The 27,186-nt window shown below is 37.7% G+C and overlaps 1 protein-coding gene across 3 annotated transcripts in view; it reads left to right on the plus strand.

The window, feature by feature from the left end:
- The window catches only part of IL1RAP (interleukin 1 receptor accessory protein), a 120,635-nt gene that overhangs the window by 34,854 nt on the left and 58,595 nt on the right, over positions 1-27,186 (plus strand). For all 3 annotated transcript variants that reach the window (XM_057306557.1, XM_026496487.4, XM_044383303.3), the window contains exon 2: positions 11,399-11,463. In XM_057306557.1, the coding sequence (XP_057162540.1) occupies positions 11,400-11,463 (64 nt within the window). In that variant the 5' untranslated portion in view covers position 11,399. The remainder of the gene's footprint in view (positions 1-11,398; positions 11,464-27,186) is intronic.

The raw sequence follows: 27,186 nt of genomic DNA on the forward strand, positions 1-27,186 counted from the left end.
TCAAAAGAGAGGCATTTTTTTTTAAAGATTTTATTTATTTATTCGACAGAGATAGAGACAGCCAGGGAGAGAGGGAACACAAGCAGGGGGAGTGGGAGAGGAAGAAGCAGGCTCATAGCGGAAGAGCCTGATGTGGGGCTCGATCCCAGAACACCGGGATCACGCCCGGAGCCGAAGGCAGACGCTTAACCGCTGTGCCACCCAGGCGCCCCCCTACTTGAACTTCAGATGGCATCATATTTCCCCAGGGAGCTGCTCCTTCCTCTCTCACATGTTGTGAAATGTCTCCCGTTGTAGCACTGTTCTCTAGGTTCTGGCGGTTTCTATGTTTCAGGACTGTAAGCTCCAGGAGGACGGGGCATTTTCCTTTCCTCTTCTGCCTTCAGACTATGTCCAGAGCTTGATAAATATCTGTTGAGTGAATTAGAAGGAATCTTAAGTACATTCCTCATAAATATTCTTACCCTCCAGCCTTAAAACTCCCTGAAATGATTCTCCATCATAGTCTGTGTTGGATTTTAAGCCACTTTCTTGATTTAAAACTTTATTGTGTTACCCTGTACTTTTCTCTAACCTCTCCCTGTTGTTTATTTTTTTATTTTATCTTTTTAAAGATTTATTTATTTATTTGAAGGAGAAATAGAGAGAGAGAGAAGCGGGGAGGGGCAGAGAGAATCTTAAGCAGACTCTGAGCTGAGCACAGAGCCCAACACGGAACTCAATCTGACTACCCTGAGATCACAACCATGAGCTGACCTGAGATTATGACCTGAGGTCACAACCTGAGCTTAAACCAAGAGTCAGATGCTTAACCGGCTGCACCACCCAGGTGCCCCTCTCTCCCTGTTGTTTAAACCACTCTTGAGGGGCGCCTGGGTGGCACAGCGGTTAAGCGTCTGCCTTCGGCTCAGGGCGTGATCCCGGCATTACAGGATCGAGCCCCACGTCAGGCTCCTCCGGTATGAGCCTGCTTCTTCCTCTCCCACTCCCCCTGCTTGTGTTCCCTCTCTCGCTGGCTGTCTCTATCTCTGTCAAATAAATAAATAAAATCTTTAAAAAAAAAAAAAATAAACCACTCTTTAACTTCAGTCAAGGAAAATTTTTTTCTGTAATATTTTAAAGAAGCATAAATATTCACAGTAAAATAGATAAATTCTCAGTGTACAGATTGGTGACTTGTTATAAATGCATCATCATGTAACTATCACCTGACTAAAAAATAGAATATTATCAGATCTTAGAAGACTTATTCTTGCCCCTCTCTGTCAGTATTGCCCAAGGCAATCGAGGTTCTGATTTGAATTAAGCAATAATTAATTGCTGTAAGTTCATAACAAAACCCAACATCATAACATGTTATATTAGTATAGCCCCATATAATTACAAAACCTCTGTCTGTGTGTCGCATCGTTTGGTCCTCTGCGACCATCTCATGAGGTAGTCATGGCAGAGGCTTTTACTTATATTGAATAAAAGGGGGCATTGAAAGACTAGAGAAGGAAAACCTCCTGGACCATAATTTCTCCAAGTCAAATTTAATTGTAGAGTATATCATAACAATCTTGGCTTTTCCTTGAGTTACAGAGGCTGGATTTACAACCGCTTTCAGTCAGAAGACTGTCTTCTCTGAAATAGGGAATAGGGCAATAAATTTGGACCTGGTACATGGAAAGGGTAGGACATGGCAAGTTTTGCCCAATGGTCAATGGTCAACTTGAACCAAGTAACCTGGGCTCTTCTTTTTTTTTTTTTTTTTAAAGATTTTATTTATTTATGTGACAGAGAGACAGCCAGCGAGAGAGGGAACACAGCAGGGGGAGTGGGAGAGGAAGAAGCAGGATCATAGCGGAAGAGCCTGATGTGGGACTCGATCCCAGATCACCAGGATCACGCCCTGAGCCAAAGGCAGACGCTTTAACGACTGCGCTACCCAGGCGCCCCCTGGGCTCTTCTTTGTACATAACATTAATGGTAGCTCACCTTGGTCTGTTGCTCCACAGTTTCTCAAGTTTTTCACATTTATTATCTGATTTCATAAGAGCTAATATATTTAATAAGAGCATTTGCTGAGAGCTTCTTTTGTGCCTGGACAGTACTAATTACCAAGTATACTCATCCCAAAAAACTGATAAGGTGGGCGTTAGTTTCTGTCACCCCTACCATGCAAAACCCCTACCTCAGTCTCTGTAAGTACAGAATACTTAACCATCAGATTGTCCACCCACTAGGAAAAGGGTACAATGGAACACTCTTCCTGTCCCCATTAAGAAGTATCCACGAACACCTAGCATGTCAGTCTTAAATTAGTGATCAAGGCAGTGACCAGCTTATAGCTCTTAAGTGGTTGTTGTGAGTCTTTCCCCCCTCCCCTCTCAGGCTGTTCAAGATCAAACAGTCAAACATGAACTCCAAGTGAAGTCCTCTCCTTAAGGTTTCTTTCACCTTCATCTTACTGAAAACCTAGTTCTAGTTCTCTCTTATGAAGGATGAGACTTGAGCATATTTCTTCCCTCACCCCACAGAGCGTGTTGCTATTCAAAATATTAAAGAACAAAAGGAAATCAATCTGCTCACATTCTATTCCAAGCTTCTAAAGATGGCAGGTGGTATATTATATATGTTCTCTCAGAGTTCCAAACATTTTGAAGCTATTTAGTAACGAACGGTAAGGCAATATCTAAGAGGAGTGCGCTAACGTTTTCTGGAGCGAACTTTGACTCTGCTGTTGTATCAAGGTTAACGACACTGGCTTCATATGCTGAAAGTTGGGACATTTCATTGATCTTTCTGTGTGCCTCTACTGCTGGACTTTTCTGGAACATTTAGTACGTAACAACAGGGCAGTGTTATTTTCAAAGTATATGTTGAAAATAGAAACCATATTTAGGTTAAAACAGCTTTCATTTATTTAAACTGTCTGAAAGGTTCACAAATCATTTTTGGAGCTTTTAAAAAGGAAGACTCATGCCACTTAAAAAAATAAATTTTTAATTAACATACAATAAAATTGACTTTTTAAAAAAGTACAGCTCTATGAATAATAACTCATGTATAGACTCATTTAATCACTGACCCAGTCAGAATATGGAACTCTTCTATCCCTCAAAGGATACTTTTGTGCTATCCCTTTCCAGTTAACACCTGCCCACTCACTACCTCTAGCCCCTGATCTGTTCTCTGTCACTCTGGTTTTGTCTTTCTGGGAATGCCACTTAAATGGAATTAGATAGTTGGTAATCCATTGAGACTGGCCTTTTTCACTTAACATAATGCCTTTGAGATTCATCCAAGCTGTTGTTATGGACAACTCATTGCTTTGTATGGCTGAACACCAGTCTGTTTTTCAGATGTACCAGAGTTTGTTCATCCATTTGCCTGTTGAAGGACATTTGAGTTGTTTCTAGTTTTTGACAATTAATAACAGAGCTGCGGTAAATATCCCTATAGGATTTTGTGTGAACCTAAGTTTCCAGTTCTCTTGGGTAAATGCCAGGAGTGGGAATGCTAGATCCTATGGCAAGTGCATGTTTAACTTTATAAGAAGCTGCCAGGTTGTTTCCAGAGAGGATGTGCCATTTTGTAGTCCCAGCAGTAGGATGGTTTCAGCAGCTCTGTATTCTCTTTAGCACTCCGCATTGCCAGTATTTCTTATTTTAGTGATTCTGAAAGGTGTGTAGTGGTATCTAATTTTGTTCTTCTAAATTTTCATTTCCCTTTTGGCTGATGATGTTGAACATCTTTCCTGTGTTAATTTACCTTCTGAATATCCTTTTCAGTAAAATGTCTCTTTAAGACTTTTGACATTTTAGGGGCACCTGGGTGGCTCAGTCGGTTAAGTGTCTGACTTTCGCTCAGGTCATGATCTCAGGGTCCTGGGGTCTAGCCCCATCTTAGGCTCCCTGCTGAGGAGGGAGCCTGCTTCTCCCTCTCCCTCTGCCTGCCCCTCCCCCTGCCTGTGCTCTCTCTCTGTCAAATAAATAAATAAAAAATCTTAAAAAAAAAAAAGACTTTTGACATTTTAAAATTGGGTTGTTTAGATGGATAAAGAAGAGGTAGAATTTATTCACACAACCATACATGGAATGAAGTTTAGCATTCATGACAACATGGATGGACCTAGAGGTATTATGCTAAGTGATATAAGTCAGACAAAAAAAGGCAGATACCATATGACTTCACTTATATTTGGAATCTAAAAAACAAACAAAAAACAAAAATAGATTTATAAATACAGAGAACAAACTGATGGTTATTAGAGGGGTTGGGGGAGTGGGTGAGGGTGATTAAGAGGCACAAACTTCCAGTTATAAAATAAATAAGTCACAGGGCTGAAAAGTACAATATAAGGAATATAGTCAATATTGTAATAATTTTGTATGGTGACAGATGGGAACTACACTTATCAGGGCAAACATTTGGCAGTGTATATAATTGTCAAATCACCATGTTGTGTACCTGACACTAATAATAGTATTCTGTCAACTATACTTCAATTTAAAAAAAAAAAGTTGGGTTGTTTATAGTGTGATTCATACAACTTTATTATTCTTTTTCCCAAAATGTTTTTCAATATTTAAGGTATTTCTCTTTCCATATAAGTTTTAAAATCAGCTTGTCTATATCTATAAACAAATCTTGCTAAGATTTTTTATTGGAATTTTATTAAGTCTGTCAATTAGTTTGGGGGGAGAATTGACATCTTTTCTACGTGGAGTCCTTCAGTCCATGAATATTGTATGTCTTCTGAATTATTTTCTATTACCACTATAATAAATTACTAGAAACTTAGTGACTTAAAGCAACATTCATTTATTATATCACAGTTTCTGTGAGCCAGAAGTTCAGGTACAATGTTTTCTGCCTGGGGTCTTACAAGGTTAAAATTAAAGCGTTCAGCCAGTCTATGTTACTTTCTGGAGGCTCTGGGGAAGAATACAGTTCCAAAGTTAGGCAGAATTTTTTTGAAAAATTTTTTAAAAATTCCAGTTAGTTAACATACAGTGTAATATTAGTTTCAGGTGTGTAATATAGTGATTCAACAATTCCATACATCACTGGGTGCTCATCACGACAAGTGTACTCCTTAATCCCTATAACCTACTTAACTCATTTCCCCACCCACCTCTCTTCTGGTAACCACCAGTCTGTTCTCTATCGTTGAGTCTCTTTCTTGGTCTGCCTCTCTCTCTCTCTTTTCCTTTTCTTCGCTCATTTATTTTGTTTCTTAAACTCCACATGTGAGTGAAATCATATGGTATTTGCCTTTCTCTGACTGAATTATTTCACTTAGCATAATACTGTCTAGCTCCATCCATGTTGTTGCAAGTGGCAAGATTTCATTCTTTTTTATGGCTGAATAATATTGATATATATACATACATATATATACACACATATATAATATAAATATAAATATGTATGTGTGTATATATATATATATACACACACACATATATCTGTGTGTGTGTGTGTGTGTGTGTATACACACACATATCCCCCACATCTTCTTTATCCATTCATCACATTCACCAATTGATGGACACTTGGGCCATTTCCATAATTTGGCTATTGTAAATAATGCTGCTGTAAACATTGGGGTGCATGTATCCCTTTGAATAGTATTGCTGTACTTTTTGGATAAATACCTTGTAGTGAGACTGCAGGATCATAGGATAGGTTGATTTTTAACTCTCTGAGGAATCTCAATACTATTTTCCGCAGTGGCTGCACCAGTTTGCATTCCCACTGACAGTGTGAGAGGGTTCCTCTTTCACCCCATCCTCCAGTTGTTGGCAGCATTTTATTTCCTATGTCGTAGGCCATAGGTACCTGTTCTCTTACTGGCTATCAGGTTGTCAGCTGAAGGTCTCTCTCAGCTCCTGAAGGTCACCTGCATTCCTTGACAGTTTGCTACATTTATCTTTAACATCAAAGTCCTATCAGGTGCTTTTCCTGTTTCACATTTCTTTGATTTATCTGTCTGATGCATCTCTGTGACTTTAACCAGAGAAACTTCTTTGCTTTTAAGGGTTGATGTGATTAGATTGAGCCCATGTGGATAATCTAGTATGATCTTCATATTTTGAGGTCCATAACCTTGATTATATTTGCACAGTTCTTTTGGCTAAGTAAGGTAACAAAACAGGTTCCAGGGATTTAGGGCATGGGGCTGTTTTGCCAACCACATATATCTATTTATTTAGGTCATCTTTGATTTCTTTAACTAACATTTTGTATATTTCAGCATACAAACCTTCTACATGTTGGTTAGACTTTAGCTAAGCATTTTTTTTTTTTTAGTTATTGTAATGAGTCTTTTAAAAAAGTTTTGTTTTCCGTTGTTATTGCTAGTATATAGTAATATATTTAATTTTTGTGTGTTAACTATGTAATGTTGTGACTTTACTTATTTAGTTCTATTTTTATAATAGATTCTTTAGGATTTTCTATCTTGGAAATTGCATCATCTGTGAATAGCCTTATTGTACTAGTTCAGACTTCCAGTGTGATGTTGAATAGTAATACGAATGAACATCCTTGCTTTGTTCCTGATCTGAGTGGAAAAGTATTCAGTTTTCAACATTAGATGTGATGTTAGATGTAGGTTTTTTATAGATTCTCTTTATTGGTTTGAGGAGGATCCCTTCTATTCTTAGTTTGCTAAAGCTTATATCATCAATGGATACTGAATTTTGTCAAATGTTCTTCTTGCATCAAATGATATAATCTTGTGGTTTTGCTTCTTTAGATTTTTCAAATACTGAATCCAGACTTGCATATCTGGGATAAACTCTGGTTTTGAGATATCTATACATTTCTTTTCTTGCACTATCTGTGTCAGAGTTTGGAATCAGAGTAATGTTGTATCATAAAATGAATTGGTAACTTTTTAATCTTTTATTTTCTGAAAGAGATTATGTAGAATTGATGTTATTTATTCTTTAAATGTTTGCTAGAATTCACAACTGAGATCATTTGGAGCTTGGGAATTTCTTTTTTGTAAGGTTTCTAACTGCAAATTTAATTTTTAAAAATAATTATAGGATCAATAAGATTGTCCATTTCATTTTGAATGAGCTTTGGTAGTTTGTGGGTTTTGAGATATTGGTACATTTCATCTAAATTGTGTAGTTTATGTGCCTAAAGAATTTAGTACTCCCTTATTACCATCTTAATGCCCGTGCGATCAGTAGCGATGTACCACCTTTCATTTCTGATATTAGTGATATGTCTCTCTCTCTTTTTTTTTCTTCTTGGTTCACCTGGCTAGAGGTTTAGCAATTTTTTTGTTGTTGTTGTTCTTTTCAAGAACTAACTTTTGTCTTCATTTTTTTTCTCTTTTAGAATTTATGATATCTATTCTTTATTTCCTTCATTTTGCTTGTTTGTTTTATTTTTCTCTTCTTATTCTAGGTTCTTAAAGTAGAAGATTAGATTATTGACTTGAAACTTTTCTTCTTTTCTAATATAAACCATGTAATACTACAAATTATCCTCTAAGCACTATTTTAACTGCATCCCACACATTCTGGTATGTTGTATTTTCATTTTTGTTCAGTTTAAAATATTTTCTAATAGTCATCTGTTTTGACCCATGAATTAGAGAAGTAAGTTAGGAACAGTTACTAATTTTATCAATAAGTTAGGGCCTAGATAAGTCAGGACTCAAGGAAGTGATTTGGCTTCAGGGCTGACCTGACATGGAGATGACCATCTAGGGTTTGTGGCTTGGTGTTAATGGCCAGGTTTTCAGTGGACAGGTCATAGCAAAGGACATCTGTCAACTAGGAATGAAGCAGGTGATAACAGCTTTGTGGTTGCAGGAGGCTTATCCAGCTTGGAGCAAGACCTTATAAAATTCAGGGGACAAAATTCAGTCTTCTGGAAGAGTGCTGAAAAGCACCAGGTTGAAGGTCGAAGCCCTAGCTAGGTTGGTGGGCTTCAGAGAGTGGCTGGGATCTGGGTACAGGCTATATGTGGAATCAGGAAACTGAGGGAGAAATCCAGCCCTGTGGCCTGGTGAAATGTGCAGAAGGAAGGCAAATGTGATTCACAGATAACACCAGCCTTGGGGCAGCAGACCTAGTTTCAGCCTGTGACCTGTTGGACCAGTGAGAGAATCATTGATCAGAACTGACGCAGAGGTAAGGAGATCCTGAAGCTTATTAAACCTAGAGAATGCAGGCAATGGAATGATTCTTACGCAGGGGTTGCTGTTGAACTAGTGACCACATGTTAACAATCATCATTAATGTTGTTGTGGATTACATAGAAATGAGTGTGTATTTGAAACTCTTTGCCAAGTAGTATAGACATCCAAGTTGATATACCAGGAAAAGATGGAATTAAATATGAGAGAAGTACTCAGACCTAAGAGGAGACGTATGAAAATGATTATACAGTAGGTGAGGTGGATAGTGCGGAAAAGGCTGACTCGGAATTTATTTTTGTAAGTTGTAGTCATCTGAAGCAAGGGCAGAGTCTGTTAAACACCATTGCAGTAATCTAAAGCTAGGTTGTAATTCAGACCCTGAGAAACCATGTGTTATTAGGCAGGTCCCTTTGCTTTCTGACAGCTTCTCCATCTCTGAAACTATCCAGCACCCTCTCTCCCCAAGAAGCAAGAACCAAAAATGTATGACTAGTCACAATAATAAAATTCTGAGGGAGAATGCAAGACGATGTTAAATGAACCAGCCAACCTCCTCCCACTAACCTTGGTACCTTTAGTCTGTCAAAATCAGCCTGCACAATCACATTTCCTTTTCAGTCTCCTTTATTCTAATCCATCACAGGACAGGACTGACCCTGGATTTGGGTTTGCACACAGGTTATCTTAGGTTGGCTTTACCTTGATGACCTGACTCCTTGCTGCCTGTGGCATAATCCAGTTACTCAGAGGAATATCAATTAAGGCCCTCAATCACACTAATTAGAATGTCTTCTAAGTGTTGCCCTAGCAATTCAGCAGCTTATACACAGGCAAATTGGGAAAATCTAGAGGTGTGAGTTTTGTTTTGTTTTCATAGCCAAAAGCAATTTGGGAGGTAGAGTGCTTTAGCATAACTGAGTATTGGAGCTGAAGTTACTGTGCCCTGAATCTGCAATGAAATATCTAGTTGTTCTCCACTGACAATGATTAATGCAGAATTATTAATTACTTTTATTAATGAGTTGGATGAGGACATAGGTGGCATGCTGATCAAGTTTATAGATGACACAAAGCTAGGAGTTAAACAATTATTTTGATGACAAGCTCAGGAGACAAAATGATTTCAAGACAGAATCTAGTGGCAGTCTATCCGATACATGCCCAGAAGAAACGATCTCCAGAAGGCACAATTCGATGATCACATCAGTCTTCTGATCAGAAACCTTCAGTGGTTCCCTATTTTCTGTTTAAATTAAATCCGAAGTCCTTTGCTATTCGGGGCCTTACCATATTCTGATCCTAATACTCCCTGCCTTCCAACAAAGTCTTCTGTAGTTCTTTTACTAATACCCTGTGCTTGAGCCAAACTGAATTATTTACAGACTATTTCCTTTTTATGTTCCACGCTTTGCCTATCTCTGAACATTATTCCCCACGGAGTTTCTTTTCCCCACTTTCCTTCTGCTTCAATTCAGTTCTTGCTCAGTCAGAAGCTACCTCTTGTAGTCTTCTTTGATTGCCTTGGCTGGAATAATCTGTTTCTTTTGCTAATCTTCGATAACACTTATCTGTTCCTCTTCCTCTCTGTATTTGTCATTGTTGACTTTGTATCGTCATTATTTTTGTACCCATTTTAAGTCTCTGCTAGACCTGCTTAGTGCTAGAACTTCTGTCTGAGAAATCTTTGCATATCTTATGTTGCCTCTGCATGTGTCTTGTTCATAGTTGACGAAGATGAAGTGGTTTATCTCCTCTCCTGGGGAGAATTGCCTTTAGAGGACGCACGACCTCTTGCTCACCAGAGGCCCCTGCAGTTGTATCAAAGAGACTTGGAAACAGAAAGTGCTTCACACATGTTTCATTGAATAAATGAATGACTGATAGAAGAGTTCCTTAAGTTAATGGTGTAAGAATTGGAAGAGAGTGGTGCTGGTAAGAAAGAAACCTTTCATCTCTGAGATAAAAATTGTTGTTTAGGGTATAATAAACTCACTTGTAACTTTTGAATAGTCATGCTAAAGAAGGAAGCACAATATGAACTAGAGATTTGTGGTGATGTGTGGTCAAGAGGGATGACTGCTGTTGGAAATTTGCACTGTCCTTTAAAGTGACCACACCCTCTGGATGGCTTAGGTGGTACCAGTTTATACTTTTTGTCTCAGTGTCATCCTCTTACAGGTGTCTAATTTTAAGTGCTATTATCTGGCCACCCTATTTATCAAATACCTCTTTGACATTTTCAAGATGGTGGGTCCCTTTGGTGGTGAAACTTGTGCCATAGGCTCCTGTTGGCCAGAGGTGGGTATAAATCCCATCTCTGGCACTTACTAGAAACGTGATCTGGACAAGTGACCAAGAACCCCATAAGCACTCTTATGTGGCTACTGTGTTCAAAACAGTGACAGTCTTGAATATGGAATTTTTCAGTAATATCCAGGTTTCAGTATTTATAACCCGATCAAGATTTTATCGGGGGAAGATATGTCTAGGGTAGTAGGGAAATAAGTATTTCCCAGAGTTGTTAAATCTCTAGGTCTTTCGCATTAGAGATCACACAGCCAAATATTAAGGGCACAGTTCTTCTAGTCTCCCTAGTTGGCTGCTTCTCCTGGTTATCAATAGAAAGGCTAAAGGTCACAAAAATTGGACTCCAACTTCATCATTTGTCTCTTCCAGGGAGAAGAGGAGAGCAGGCACAGCAGAGTACGAGATTTAGATATTTCCCTTCCTAAATTCAGAGTGTGATGGACTATAGACCAAGTCTGCATCCAGGATTTCTAGACTTCTATTAATCATTAAGAAGGAGAAGTGTCTGGATTATAAAATATTTCCAATTGGGAACAGACCACAAGAATGCTAAAGAGGGGAAGAAGATCAAATTTATCTGCCAGAAATGTGATTCCTGGTGAAAAAAAATTAAAAGGGATATTTTTCTTAAGTAGGCAGTTGTCGTTGAATGATTAAGAGTGAGTTCTGGAGCCAGACTGTTGGAGCTTCCTCATTATTCTCCCAGTTTCTAAGCAAAAGATATTGGTTACATTATTTAAACTTGTCTCACTTTCCTTATCTGTAATATGGGTTTAAAAAAAAAATATCTTATTGGTTGGTTCCTGCAATTAAGTTTGTTAATATTATAAACATGTTAGAACGGTTTCTTATCCATCGTTAGCTTGGGTATGAGTAATTATTACTGAGGCTCTTGAGCGTGTTAAGTACTCTCCCTTAATTTTGTATTTATGTTGACAGGATGGGACTTCTGTGGTGTGTGATGAGTCTCTACTTCTATGGGATCCTGCAGAGTGATGCCTCAGGTAAGCGAATAGCTTTTAACAATCTATTAAAATACGAATTATCTATAGGGTAATGTGTCAACTCTTTCTGAAAAATGAGTTAAAACTACATAATGTTTATATCCATTGTCTTCTGTGGTACCATAGAATCATAGATGTGACAGAATCATAGAATTTTGGTGATGATATGTCTAGTCTTCAGGGGACACAGGGTACTTGGGGGCAGTGGTCTAATATGTATAAATATAGGAATTTTCCATCACGTTCTCACCCAAACCAACTAGAATCCTGCTTCTCTCCCTTTACCTCAGGTCTAATGAGAAAAGAAATGACAGTGATGGTAGCATGACTCTGTTTTCCAGACTTTGGCTACTGGTGGAGGAGGCATTGAGGCTAACAGTCCATTAAGACCTTTTAAGAACAAATGAATAATGATGGGTTTCTGTCATACTGCTTCTGTCTAGGAAAGAAAGGACCTACCATTAGGCTCATTTTTTTCTTTGGATGTTGCTTCTTAAAAGAAACCAGCCAAAGCTTGAGTTTGAATAACCAACCTCAGTCATCATGGATCTGGATCATATGAAATCAGAGTCATGAGGGATTTGAAAATCCATCTTTTCAGGGCTCCTCTCATCTCCAGAATTACTGCTTAGGACCAGTCTGTGGTAACTCTAACTAGTGATCATCTCATTGCAGTCCATGTCTTTGGGCTGACCAAGTTCTTAGAAAGTTCTTAGTATATATAATTGAAATTTATTTCTGTCATTTCCACATTTCTGTGGTTCAACTGCTTGATTTTAGTAGAAAATACTCAGTCCAGTGGTTCTCTAATTTTAATTCAGGGAACCTAGATATCTTCATTTGAAAAAGCTTCTCATGTATAATTCCCCTGAAGACCACAGATACTATGACTTTCATTACTTTAATTCCTCTTCTGTGTGAGAGGTCTTCAGAAATGTTAAAATAGTGATCATATAGCCATGACGGTGTTTTCCAATATATACCTTCAATTGTTCTTCACATGGCATGGATTGGAGCCCTTCTCATCCTGATTATCTTTTCTGGGTATGTTTCAGTTTTTCTATACCACTTAAAGCATTTTATTGGAAACCAAAAATAGCACTAAAGGAGGACAAGAGTACAGCTCACAGCTGAGAGAAGTGGAGATAACTTCCATCTTTGTTGGCCCTTTTCACGAGGAAAGTGTATCTCCTAACCTGGGTGGGTATTCAGTGGGGGAGGCACTAGTACGCAGGTCTGCTGGCTGTTTAGACCAGCGTCTGTCCTGCTTGATTGAGTGTCCCATTTGCCTGGTCAGTGATGGTGATGTCCTGATTTTAAATATGTTAAATATAACCCCTGCTTATTATCAGTTCTTATTTGATTTAGTTCAATGCTTGAATAATATCTGCTTACAGAGGTCTTACTTAACCACCTCAGCTAAAATAGCCCTCCCAATCACACATCTCTGTATCTATCTCTGGTTTCCTTCCTGACACGCATCATTTCTTGACATTATATTAACTTTCTCTTGTCTCTCCCTCCCTCACTTTTCCTTCTTTCTCTTCTTTTTCCTTCCTGTCCTCCTCCTCTCCTTTCTTTCTCTCTTTCCCTCCTTCCCTCCCTGTTTCACTGCTTGTGAACTTAGCCTCTTTGTTACCCAAATACTTGGAATATTTATTGGCACGTAGACACATAGTAAGTGTGCGTGCGTGCTCTCTCTCTCTGTCTGTGTGTATGTATGTGTGTGTGTATATATATGTATATACATACATATATATATACATATATATATATATACACACACACATAGATATATATATATATATATAATGGATGGAAAAAAAAGTCCCTTCACTTCCCTTTTTGCCAAAACTGGCCAATTTTATAATGGGAATTGTTTGGATTCATACCAGTAGTCCATCAATGTAGTTTTATGTCCTGCCTTACCTTGAAGGAAAAAGGAGAGGTGACCATGTTATTTTTGTTGAGTGACATCCCAGAAGGTTCTGGGTGCTGGTGTCTCCCCAGCAGTCCTGGCAGTGTTGCTTTTCTGAATGACCTTTACTGTAATCCATCCAAGGAGGTGCCCTACCCCCACCCCAAGCTATTGGAAAGTAAGCTTTCTACCCAGGAACTGTGACTCATAATTCTGCCAGGGAAGCTGACTTCTTGAATAAGATAAGTTCTCATACCAGCCCATTGAGTCACCATGGGAGCAGGAAACATGTTGTAATCCCCTCAGCCCATCTGGCACATACTCATTTGCCTTCCTTATGAAAAGGTATATTGTGTCTGTGTCAGTGATGCACTTCCTAGTTGGAGGAAGAGGAACAAAAAGGAAGTGTTGACAAAAATAAAAGGGACGACTAACTCTGGGCTACTGAGGGACAAAAGGGACCATTGCACATTTTGAGGGAATCAATGAACCTCTCGTGCATCAAGGTATCACTTCTTACAATGATGTAGATGCTGGCAGACTTGTTGGCCTTTCGTGAGGTTCTCCCTGTGTTTCAGATGCCCATCTTAATGGAATCACAGATTGATGTGAAGAACAAAGGACAAATAGTCAGAAAACCCTAAAGTAATGTACATGCATATGATATTAGTAGGAGTTTTGTCTGGTTGTTCTGGACCTTTCTACGTGGACCCTTCTCTTAAGGGAAGCCCCACACACAAAAAAAAGAAGTCATATGAACATAAGAGCTTTAATTCCATGCAGTTTTTTTTAATTTAATTTTTTTTTTTTTTTTGAGAGAGAGGGAGGGAGAAGGCACATGTGCATGAGTGAGGGGTGGGGAGGGGGTTGGGGGGGGCAAGGATAGAGGGAGAGGGAGAGAGAGAGAATCAAGCAGACTCACAATGGAGTGCAGAGCCCAATGCGGGGCTCCATCTCCTGACCCTGAGATCATGACCTGAGCCAAAATCAAGTCAGCCACTCAACCAACTGAGCCACCCAGGCACCCCTCATGCAGTGTGTTTTAAGCGCAGTGAACTGGACTTTAAGGCCCAGAATTCTGATTCTGATTGTAGCAGTACTGTGATCTCCTTATTCATTCAGGAAAGTGGGAGCACCATTTTCATCTCAGGTGGCCATAAAAGCAAATGCTTAAAAACAAGCATTTACTTTTAGGGAATTAAAGCTTGGATAATTATAATGGTGGTAATGTAATTATAATGTGGTAGTTATAATGGTAATAATAAAGCTTCTTTCGCTGAAAAAGTGCTTTGCATTTTGCATTTTTTATGTCATTTGCTTCTCACACCCAAACTGTGGAGTAATCAGGTTCTTGTAACCCCATTTTTGGGAAAAGAAAATTAGGATCAGAGTGGTTAAGTGAATTACCCAAAGTCACACAGCGAATATGTAACATAACTGTGACTTCAACTAGTTCCTCTGTTCTCAAGATGCATGTTATTTTAGCTAAATATACTCCCCTTGGACTCCACTAAAATATACACAATTTTTTTAAAAAAAGATTAAGGTCCAAGGGGTCACAGGTTTTGCTAACTGTTAAAGAACCATTCAGTAATAGATTTCTGTGCTTTTTAGGTAAGAAGTATCTTTCCTCCCAACTCCCCTCCTTAGGTGATTTCTTCAGGAGGAAAATCACTGTAATGTAAGCTCAAAATTCAATATTCCCATTTTTGCTTGTTACAATATTGAACATTTCCAATACTAAACTCAAAGAAGTTCTGCTTTGCAAGAATTCTGAAAGCAAACTTAACTTGTCACACATTTCTCCTGTGGTGTGTTCCATTGGCAGCATGCTAGAAAGTTGAACTGTTAAAACTGCCTTTAGCATAGAAAGAAATATTTGCAACTTGTGATTCCAAGTTGGAGAGAGGCTGAGAATGGCACCCCATATAATATGGTGAATTAAAAAAATATTACCATATCAAAATTATTTGTTACAGAGACCACGTTAAAAAAGAGCAATGCATTTTCTTTCCCAAGTGCACACACACGCGCGCACTCACACCGATCTTTGAATATAGCTTTTTATTTCAAAGTCAACAAACAGTTGACAGTGTGCCAGGTGCAGGGCTAGATTTCACACACATTATCATTAATGTCACAGAAGATGCTGGGGGTTGGGGGCACAGGAGGGGTGTAGAGAGAGTCTTACACACATTTTATAGTTCAGGAAAAGAAGAGCCAGGGAAGTGACCTAAGTCAACAGTGTTCATGGTGGCATGTCTGATAGAGCTAGGTTTTGAAGGCTGCCTCAACTCTAAAAGCAGAGCTCTTTCCTTGAAACTACATTGCCTTCTTTTAGGACTTTGTTCTGCTATAATAGTGGTAAGATCCCACGATTTCATTTTCATTAATTTTGAGGAATTTGCAGAGGGTGGAAATAATCTTTTGGCTTATTAGGGTGAATGACACTATGCAAAACAAATAAATAAGTAAAAACACTGGCTTACCAAGAATCAAGAGTCATTGCTGGAAGTTCTGACTGTTTCACTTTATGGGTGTTTAATGACATTAAAGAAGTCATTTAATCACTCGTTGGTCACTGTAACCTTACCTATAAACCCAACCAACCAACAACAGCAAAGCTCTGGCCAATTCTGCTTTCTTGCTTCTTTATTAAAGAGCATTATGGTCATTACGATATATCGTGGACATACACGGCATACACTCTTCCTGTTATTTGAATAAGTGATTTCTAATGGCAAGTGTTTGTCTTACATTGATTTTACTTTAGTCTAGAGATCGTGTCTTTGACAGTTTTGTATTACAGAATCCAGGGTAAATAAGGGAAGGCTCCTATGAAAGCATCTTCCAGTCAAGTCTGACAGAAAGAAGAGAAAATAAATACCAAACAATGACATGATAGAGCAGAGAACGTCACTGGCTTTGTAGGGAGGTATTGGAGGACACATGTCAATCAAAGAACAATTGCTCTTTTCTAGGAGAAAATGCATCTCTTGTTTGGGAATGGAACAGTACAGTGTGACTAAGGGATAGCGTGAGGGTATTTAGAACCAAGCTGGGAGGGTAGGTTGGGGACAGTTTGTGGAAGATAGGAATCCCTCCAGGTGAAGAGGATATTTGTGTTTAATATATTTTAGATATAGTTGGCTAGTTCTTTTTTTCTTTTTTTCTTTTGTCTTAACTTTTGTTAAGGGCTTATAATATTTCTGATGCTATGTTTTGGTTCTTTGGTTAGGATTCAATTTGTTGCCAGCCCTAGTGGCCTCATATTATTTGAATATACATTTTGAAAAACTCCATACTGGGATGTACTTGTGACATTCAGTCCTGTCTCTGTTGCCCATGGCTGGTCATCCTGAACACGCTTCGTTTCTATGCAATTTAGTCCAAACATTTTGAGAATGTCTGAGGAATACAGTTTCATTTTATTCTTAGACCTTAAAGGTCATTGAAGTTACAACATTTCACCCTAGTGTCCTTTAAATCTGCCTCTTGGGAGCAGATATCTTCACTCTCTTTTTTTTTTCTTTGTATTTTAAAACACACTGTGGGTTATTTTTTAAATCATTTATGCTTCCCAAGAGTGGATATTCTGTAGCCTGATTGAAAAGAGGTTTGAGTACCACGATTTGTTGGCCTGATGCTGACTTTGCAAATATAAACTTTCCTGAACAGCTTCTTGTATCACAGTGATACTTCTATGTTTAGAAAAATGACCTGATTCTTCCTTCACATTGCTACGTTAGTTAAGAGAAACCAGGATGTGTGCAGGGGATTCATTTCGTGTATAGGGTTATAGGTGACAATGTCTGGTTTTTGAGAATTCGTTCAGGTTTAAATCACCTTTGTTTCTGCGTTCTCTCCACCCCAGAACATTTGTTTCTGCCTTATTGAGATGAGCTTTATAAAATCAGATCACTGTCTTGATGATCAGTGACTTATTTCTGGGCCAATTCTCACCCATTTTTATTCCACTTAAAATGTCTTTTCTCCTTAGCTGGTTAACTTCTTTAGAAAATACTATATATATCCCTCCTCAAGATAAAAATACGATTGCTTTATTTTTAAATCCACTAAGGGCTAGTGTCACTCATTATTTATTTTTGAGAGACAAAGAGAAAATGGATCCATTTTACAAATAATCTGGGAACTTCAGTCAATAACTTCAAGTACCTGGTACTGGAACCTATAAAAGCCGATATATAGAGAATTGCCTCCTTTTGTCTTTCTCTCTTTAGAGGCAGTATGAACAATGATAATACAAGATGGCTGAGAAGATGAGAAAAAACAGATCAAACAATCACACCCTCAATAATCTAGACTTGGCTGAGCTGTGTTGTTTTCATGAATTTTGTTTCTCTTTCTGCCATCAAAATCAAAATTTTTGGTATAGCTGTACATTATTGAGAAAGAAATAGCACTTTCCTACAGTGTTGGTAGCGTCTGGACTAATAATACTTTAAGGCTCTTTGTTCAGCAGCCCATTGTTTTGTTTTGTTTTGTTTTCTTTCGAGATACTTTCATTTTTCTAAACTGCTCCTTGAAGTCGGCAGGAGTGTGCACTTTGAAATGTGTATCAAGGTACCGATGTTTGCATTTTTGCCTAACTTATATAACAGAATGTTGTGGTCCCTTTAAAGTTTGGGCTTGCCATTGCCGCAAGAGGAATACCTGAGAAGTATTTGCCAACTATGCATCCCAATGGAACTTGTGGGGCCTGCACCATAAATGTAGATACTCTAAAGAAAGGAATGGAAAGAGAGTGCATCCTTCGGTCCCTGATGGCTTTTTTATGTAAATATAATTCTTTTTTAATATTATATTGTGAGTTTTGATTTTCTAATTACTTAAGCTTACATACAAGTACAACCATAGTTGAAATATAGGACTATATTATTGTTAAAGCAAACACAGATACACAAATTGGTGTTCCCAAGTGGATCTCAACCATTATTAACCATTATTTACTATAGCTTTGTTTGTCCTTTTTTACTTTGGGGAGAAACCTTTAATCGTTCGCCATGGACTTGTTTGCTGTTTAAACACATTATTCCTAATAGCTTAAATTGAAGTGCCTGAGTTAACTTTGTTCTCTAGATCCTTTGGGAGTTCAGACTGCCCCCAAAAGTTGCTTGATGAACTAATTTTTGCTTTTCAGAGAGAAAGCATTAATTTTATCCTCATATTTTCTAATTTGCTTTGGACTTTTTGATCTGTCTGGTCCCCTAGGGAAAATTGAATTTCTCTCATGCAAGACTTTTTGACATCTATGGTTTGATTCTAAACGCCTCTTCAGCACTTTTACTGTCCACTCAAGGTAAAGGATGATGAAGAGAAGGAGCAGGGAGGGGAGAGAAAAGGAAGGGAAGGAGAGAGAGAGAATAGATACAGATAGAGATACAGATAGAGACAGAAAGACTGAGAGAAAGGAGAGAGAGGGAAGGGGAGAGAGGGAGAGAGGGGGAGAGGGAGGAGAAAGAGAAAGAGTTAGAGATACAAAGAGAGAGAGATAAAGAGTTAGGCTTCCCACAGAGGGGCTCGCTGGATTTGATACAAACCTAGGTATATATACATATATATTTTTTCAGATTATTAAAAAAAAACAACATTTCTTTAGTACCACACTTAAGTACTCCCTCTCCCTGACCCAAGCTTAATATTGGACAGTATTCTTTTTGAATGTTTCATTTTTTTTCTAGATTTTCACATTTTAAAAATTATTTCACATTCTAACTCTTTCTCTCCTTCCTAGTGTGTTAAAATGATGAGAGCAAATAGAAGCCTTAAATGTTATAGAGATGTCCTTAAATCTAGTCCCCTCAGCCATGAGAGCCATCAACATGTCCAGGGATAATGTTTTGTCAACCAAATATTTTGCACGATACTTTAATTCTGAAGGAAGTATACAGCAGACATGGTGGAAGCAAAGAGCTGTACATGGCCTTCACAGTAATGAAGAGGAGACAGCAGGCAAGAATGTCCCAGCCTGTATCCCCCTTTGCAGTCTGCATTCATAAAGTCGGAGGCAGAAACAATCTGCTGTTGTCTGCAATCGACACTGAGCTGTAACACGTCTTTCTCATAGCAGCATATTGCTTGAGGCTCGGTAGCAACCCAGTTTGTATTCAGGTTTAGGAGGAAGAGGTAGCTTTGGAGAATAATGAAATCATGTAAATTGTGAATAGAACAGTTAGTAAGTGAAAGCGTTGGAGGAGTCGCTCCCACTGCGTGCAGTGTTCTTAGTGAGATGCTTAGTGAGGGGTATTTCAGGAAGAACATGAAGCAGGATCTTTGCTCCTGTTTGCTTTATTAGAGCAAACTCTTAGATATCTCACCTTTATTACTCTAAATATCCTGTTATTAAAAGGGTTCTTTCTCTCATCTACAATGCAGTGATAATTGATGACTGTAATAATAGTCATGAAGCATTACACACTATTGAATTTTTTTAATCACTGAAGGAAGATCATGTTAAGCTAAGCATGGTTTTAAACTCTTTTATTCTAATTCTCTGTAAATTGGTAATAACTATATAGTAGAGAGTGTGTCTGTAATAGAAGAGAAGGAAGGTGAGGGAAATAACATTAATTGAACCAGGGAATGAGTATATATATATATATATATATCATAAATCTTTGAATAGCCCCATTAGATAGAGATAGGCATTTTCATTTATTTACCAGCAAGGAACTCCAGATCCAGAAAAGTGAATTTAAAAAGTTAAATTAACTTAATAACTTACTATAACTATGAAGTGGGACAACTTGTATACCTGTTTGACTTTAAAATGCACGCATGCTATTTGCGCTATACCATATTGCCACTGAATTCTTTACAGTTAAAACTCTTGGCTTTCGAAATATGCCAACCACAGCTGTCTGTCACTAATTGATGATATGGAACACACACATTTGAAAAGACACATTCAACCAACTAAAAAAATAAATAAATAAATGAACATAGGATGTGATTTTTCATGTTGCAGGAACTATTTTAAATTGATTTGCTCCAAGCTTCCTGAAACACACACAGTGTACTTCCATTGCATATGTTCAGATTATATAGATGTTCCCAAAACTACAAAAATTTTTCTAAAGGAAAGAGCAGTTCTAAGCAAGATTACGGATGGACAAAGGAATGGTGGTTCAGTGCAGGTGCAGTGGGTTTGAGTGGAGAGGGAAGCCATTACCTTTAGTATGCTGCAAGATTGCTTTGGCATTATTCATTTGGCTTCCCATGTGGCTAACTCAGAGATACTAACTGCAGCTCCCTATCTTTTCCTTCTTGCCCAACTACAGTAGGCTCTGTCCTTACTCCTAAGGGACTTAGTAAATGATGTTTGCACGTGGCTCCAAGAGTTTTTTGGTACCCAGCTGCATAAAGCTCTAGAAAGTTCTTTTCAGTCTAAAAATACTGGATTTTTTTTTCTGCTAGACTTTGGCAGTGATTGGGTGTGAATTTTGAAATTTGATGATGGTTTCACTCCAAGTTCCATTTTATTCCTGATGGAGCTGGAATGTTTTATCTTTTTCAGAAACTGTCACTTTTGTGTGTGTGTGTATGTTTGTATGCATGTGTGTGGGGGGGGGCAACAAAACAGCGACAGTAATTGCCACCTGGATTCAGCAAATGCACAGAAGATTGGACTGGGGGAATTATTACCAGTCCATACAGAGATATGTTATTTCACTTACTGTAAACTCTCCAGAATTGAATGCCTGAATTTTTTTTTCAGGTTTAATGCACAAATACTTTTCAGTTTCAGGGAAATCAATATTTTTCATAGCTTAGTTATCCATATGAAAAAATGCAATACTTGAATCACAGAAGGATGGCAAGCTATTCCCCTCTTATTTTGAGAATGTGCCTTTGTGATTTAAAAGGAGCAAGTAACAGGTCTATATAACCCCCCTATTTAGGAAAGCTGGTTTTTCATGATTAGATGTGAAACCCAGCACAGTAGATATTTCCTGGGCACTTGTTATGTGCAGAGCTTTGTACCACAGGGAATGTAAAGATGAGTAAGACACTTCACATTCATTCATTCATAGTGTATGGATATGTGCTTGCCTATATTTATTTGTAAATAAAACAGAAATGATCTCTGCTCTCATGGAGTTTATAGTCTTGGGGAGAGTGGGGGGGCAAAAGAAAATAAGTAAATAAACACATTTAAAGAACACTTCTGTGAAGATTATCTGTAGGGCATTACATTGAAGGAAAGTAATAGGATGGTGCTCCCTTTGTTAGGTGGTGAGGGAATATCCACTTGAGCGGAAGATGTTCTCTTGAGAATTGAAGGATGAGAAAGAACCACTTTGCAAAGCAAAGAGAAGGCAGTGCGATGGCAGGTGTGAAGACCCTGAGCTCTGAGGATCATGACACCAGTTGTTGCTGCAGTGGCAAGAACTAGGGAGAAATGTACATAAGCTGAAGAGGAAAGGGTAGGCAGGATCCAGTGCATATTAAGGGTGCTGTTACATTTTCCTTGGCTGCAACAAAAAGTTGAAAGGAGTTCAGCTGGTTCCTGATAATATCTAGTTTTTACATGTTCATGCTAGCTGCTTTGTGGGAAATAAATTGGAGATTTCAGTTTCTCGCAGTATGGTGGACAAGGTCTCCTAAACAACCCTTATGCTGTAAAGCAACTAGAAATGCTGCATTTAAAAATAAATGTCTTTTAAATTGAATTGCTGAGTTGGTAAGAAATCCTCAGAGGACAAAATTGAAGTGAAACCGGGAATCCAGAAAAGAAAGGAAGCCAGCTCTGCAGCTGGCAGCTGCCCAAGGTAGCATCCAGAGTTACTGGGAAAAGATATATTTAAATGCTAGAACATTTGGATAATTTCTTTAAAAATAAAGTTACATTCTTATCTTTTGCCTGACCCCCAAACAAATCTCAGTTGAATGAAATATTTAAATGTGAAAAATAAATTAAATCCTAAAAGTACTAGAAGAAAATATATGCAAACTTTTTCATAATGTTGAAGTAGAGAATGACTTTCCAGGTATATCATCAAAGGTAGGGGCCGTTAAAGAAAGTTTGATATATTTGACTACATAAAGATTGACACAATTAGTGTAGCATTAAAATATTATAAGTTAAAGAACGAATGAAGAATTGGAAAATATGGGATATGGCAAAGGGTTAATGTCATTATGGAGCTTTTGCACACACACCAAAAAAATCCTTCCAATATAAAGTAGACTATGAAAAATGAGCAAAGATTGTTAATTTGCAGTTCAGGCAGTTCAAAAAAGGTAAAAGCAAATTGATCATAGTAAAAAGAAGCTCAAGATCATGAGTAAGAAGACAGATGTAAATTAAATTAACAATTAGATATCGTTTTTCACCCGTTACCTTGGCAACAATTGAAGAGAACAAATCCCACCTAGCACTGGTCAGGACATGGTTTTATAATGACCAGATGTGGTATTTATATACCCTGTGGACGAGAGTGTACTCGGAACAGGCATTGTGGAGGGCACCGTGGTTATTTGTTCCAAAGACACCAAAGTGCTTCCCTTTGACTTTGTAATAAGCCTTCCACACATATATCCTAAGGAAATAATCAGAGAACTGCATCAAGATGTATTCACAACTCTGTTTTTCATACAGTTATTAAAGGGGGTCATATTGGAAACACTGTAAAAATATCCATTCGTAGAGGATGCTTAAATAATTTGTTCTGTCAGTAACATGGGAAAACGATTGAAACATTAAAAGTATAATTTTATATTTATTGATATGGAAGTTAGTTTATAATAGATATTTTCTGCTTAAAAACAGGTACCATACAGCGGGACTCATCTGCAAACTTTAAAAACTGTGGCACTTGTTTCTTGGAGCAGGACCTCACCAGTCGGCTCATGAGAGCCACCTGTTCAGTTATCAGAAATTTTGTGAGCCTGTTGGTAAATTGTTGGTAGTTTGAAATTGAGCACGGTGAGAGTATTTGCCCCATGGAAGTTGATAAAGAGACTGTACAAAGCAGGTCCCTCCCACACTCCAGCTGTTTTATCACTCACCACCATGGGCGTGTGTGTATGTATGTGTGTGCATATGTGTAGAAAACCTTCAGTAGAATATACCCAAATCTTAACAGTGATTACCTTTAAAAAGTGGACTTATGTTTGAATTTATTAACACCCTTTCAAAATAATTTTATGTATTACCTGAATATATTACAATCTGATTATATTTATAATTAGGAATAAAAAGTAACTTAATTTTGGGAAGAAAGCATGAAGACCTAAACCATTGGAGTTCTCGGGATGGTAACTAAGGAACAATTGCAAGGTACTGTTGGTTAATTAGCTCTTTGTTTCTATCTGTACATTGGGTTGTTAATAACTTTACTAACACAGTAATGATTTCAATATTCATGAAATGACCTTGGTAGACTACTAAGTTTGGAAGATTGGTAAGGGGAAAGAGATAATACTATTGAATTTCTACATTATAACCATGGCTGATATTTGTGCTAGGTATGTAATTTCAAGAAAGTAAACATTTAGCCACCCAAATTGTTGGAAATTGAAATCAGTTGAGTCCCCATGTCTTTGCTTCAAAGTTTGCTTATGCTAGATACTCAGCCCCCCAAAATACCTATGTACATTACTTCTTGTTGAGTTCATCAGCTCATTTAAACATTTCTGTTGATTACAGGCAGTTGTCTGTTTTTGTTTTTTTAAGATATTGGTGCTATAGAGTGTACTCAGCCAGGTGTTAATATTTCAGCATCTGTGGGCATGATTGTACATGTGTAAAACAAATGAGTGTGTCTTCCTTCACCGTTCAGCTGTCCTTCATTTCTCCATGCACTAAACATATGTAGTTTTAGGCTTACAGTATGTGCCAGGTACTGTTCACATTGTATCAACTAAGTGTGATAGTGGTGAATGCAATTATATAGTGTTTTATAGTTTTAAAGTGCTTGCATTATTGATCATCAGAATAGCAATAAAGTGTATCATATTTCCATTTCACAGATAAGGAAGCAGAGACTTGGAGAAGTTAGGAGACTTAGCCATAGCTATGCAGACGGTAGACAGAAGAACCAGGACTCCAGCTCTTGGCTTCTAGTCCCAAACCTATTATTCTTTTCCCTGGCAGACATAGGAAATCCCAAACCTTTCACTGCTAAGGACATCATTTATTTCATATTTTTCCTAAAGACTCCACATTTTGAAAGCAATAGAAACCAGTGCTGTTAGCCTTGCCATCACTACATCTTAAGCCTAAATTAAGAACATATCCATCACCCAAGAAAGAAACTCTGTATCCATTAGCTGCCAATCCCCATCCTTTCTCCCCATTTCCCCTCAGCCTCAGGCAACCACTAGTCTCCTTTCTGTCTCTGTAGATCTGCCTACTCTGGGCATTTCATAGAAATGGAATTATATTATATGTGGTTTTTTGCAACTGGCTTAGCATAATGTTTTCACTTAAGTTTTCAAAATACATCCATGTTGCAGCCTGTATCAGTGCTCCTTACTTTTCACTGATTAGTAATATTCCATTGTTTATCTATTTGTCATTGATGGGCATTTAGATAGTTTTCGTTTTTTGTCTATTATAAATAATGCTGTGAGCATTTGTGCACAAGCTTTTGTATGAGTATGTGTTTTCATTTCTCTTGAGTATATACCTAGAAGGGGAATTGCTGAGTCATATGGTAATTCTATGTTTAACATTTTGAAATACTGCCAAACTATCTTCCATTGTAAAAGCTTTTTTGTTTTGTTTTGTTTTGTTTTTTTAATTAAAAAATACTTTATTGCTAAAAATGCTAACCATCATCCGAGATTTCAGTGAGTCACAATCACTGATCACCAATCATCATAACAGATATAATAATAATGAAAAAGTTTGAAATATTGTGAGAATTACCAAAATGTAACACAGAGACACAAAATGAGCAAATGCTATTAGAAAAGTAGCTCCTATGGACTTGCTTGACACAGGATTGCCACAAACCTTCAATTTATAATAAAAAATCACTATAGCTGTGGCTCCCAATAATGTGAACTGTAGTATAATGAGGTATGTCTGTATATAGCAAGCAGTAATCGAGACACGTCATACGCATACTTTCATTTTGTCTCACATAAATCCTGGTGTTCCCATTCCCATTGCTCAGTGAGGAAAAGACTCATAGAGATTAATTATCAATGGTCGCACCTCTACAGAGGGTTTACAAAGTTGGAATTCAAGTAGATGTGTCTGATTTTAAACGCTTTCCACTTACCACATTATCCCTATCCCTTATGAAGTATGGCTCATTGTCACACAGGCTTGAAGGCTATGGTCAAATCATATTCCTTGATATAGATAATTATATATAATAAAAACATGTCCAAAAAATGTGAAGTGGCTAATCTATGAAATGAGCATTCATACTGTCCCATCTCAATGGCATTTTGAAGAAGTTATAATGTGTTTAGCAAACTGCATCAAATCCAAGAAATAAGGTATAATTATGAGTTTTCACACCGACTAAAAGATAATTCAGGTCACTCACATTTGGAAAGATGAAAAACCACTGATTGTGAAAAAGAGAAAGAATATATATCGATTATGCTATCTTTACTAATACAATGGAGTCTTATACTACTTGGGACCCCGTATCATGGGAACCCTTATAGGTAAATACCTTATAATGAAGTTGTCTTGAACCTCTAATTTCTAAACTCTTTTTTTATTATTTTTTTTAATAATGATTTTTTATTATATTATGTTAGTCACCATACAGTACATCCCCGGTTTTCGATGTAAGGCTCGGTGATTCATTAGTTGTGTATAACACCCAGTGCACCATGCAATACGTGCCCTCCTTACTACCCATCACCGGTCTATCCCATTCCCCCACCCCCCTCCCCTCTGTAGCCCTCAGTTTGTTTCTCATAGTCCATAGTCTCTCATGTTTCATTCCCCCTTCTGATTACCCCCCCTTTCTTTATCCCTTTCTTCCCCTACTGATCATTCTAGTTCTTATGTTCCATAGATGAGAGAAATCATATGATAGTTGTCTTTCTCTGCTTGACTTATTTCACTAAGCATTATCTCCTCCAGTGCCGTCCATGTTGTAGCAAATGTTGAGAACTCATTCTTTCTGATTGCTGAGTAAGCTTTTTTGAAGTTTTGAATAGCAGATGAGTCTCAGGTTAGGTGCAATACTTCAGCCACTTTTAGAATGGCTCCTTAAGATAAAACACATTACATCAAAAAAGAGCATAGTGAATTCAGAGGTCTTCCCAATGCTCAGCCCATTACTCTCTGATCCAGGAGAGGAGCATCTGAGTATTTTCTTTTTTGTCAGTATAATGAACTTAAATTTCATTGCTATGGGATTTCAGAAAATGTCCTGGGTCAGAAAATGCCCTGAATAATTCACAATATATGATGCAGAGAAAAAAAAAATTCTGGACTCAAGTAAAATCTTGGCTTCATGTAATTCTCTGTCCTTATCTATAAAATGAATATGATAATATCACAAAGTTATTATGGAGATACAGTGAGATAACATATTTCAAAGCTTTTTTTGTAATCAGCAAAAGTAAGTAAGTAAGCAGAAAGTCAGTTGATGAGCTTTAAAACTGACAACGCTTGGCATATGGGTAAGCACCAATTGCTTCTCTGTATTAAGAGATTAGGACTGAGATTTTTACATTCAAAGGTGGGTGTTTGCCCACAAGAATATGCATTTCCAAATGCAATTAAACCCTTGCCCAGAAGGGTTTTCATTTTCTCCAGATGTTATTTACTTATCAATCTTCTAAGAATGCAAAGGCAAGTAGTA

This window comes from Ursus arctos, unplaced genomic scaffold (assembly GCF_023065955.2).
Source record: "Ursus arctos isolate Adak ecotype North America unplaced genomic scaffold, UrsArc2.0 scaffold_4, whole genome shotgun sequence".
NCBI classification, from domain to species: Eukaryota; Metazoa; Chordata; class Mammalia; order Carnivora; family Ursidae; genus Ursus; species Ursus arctos.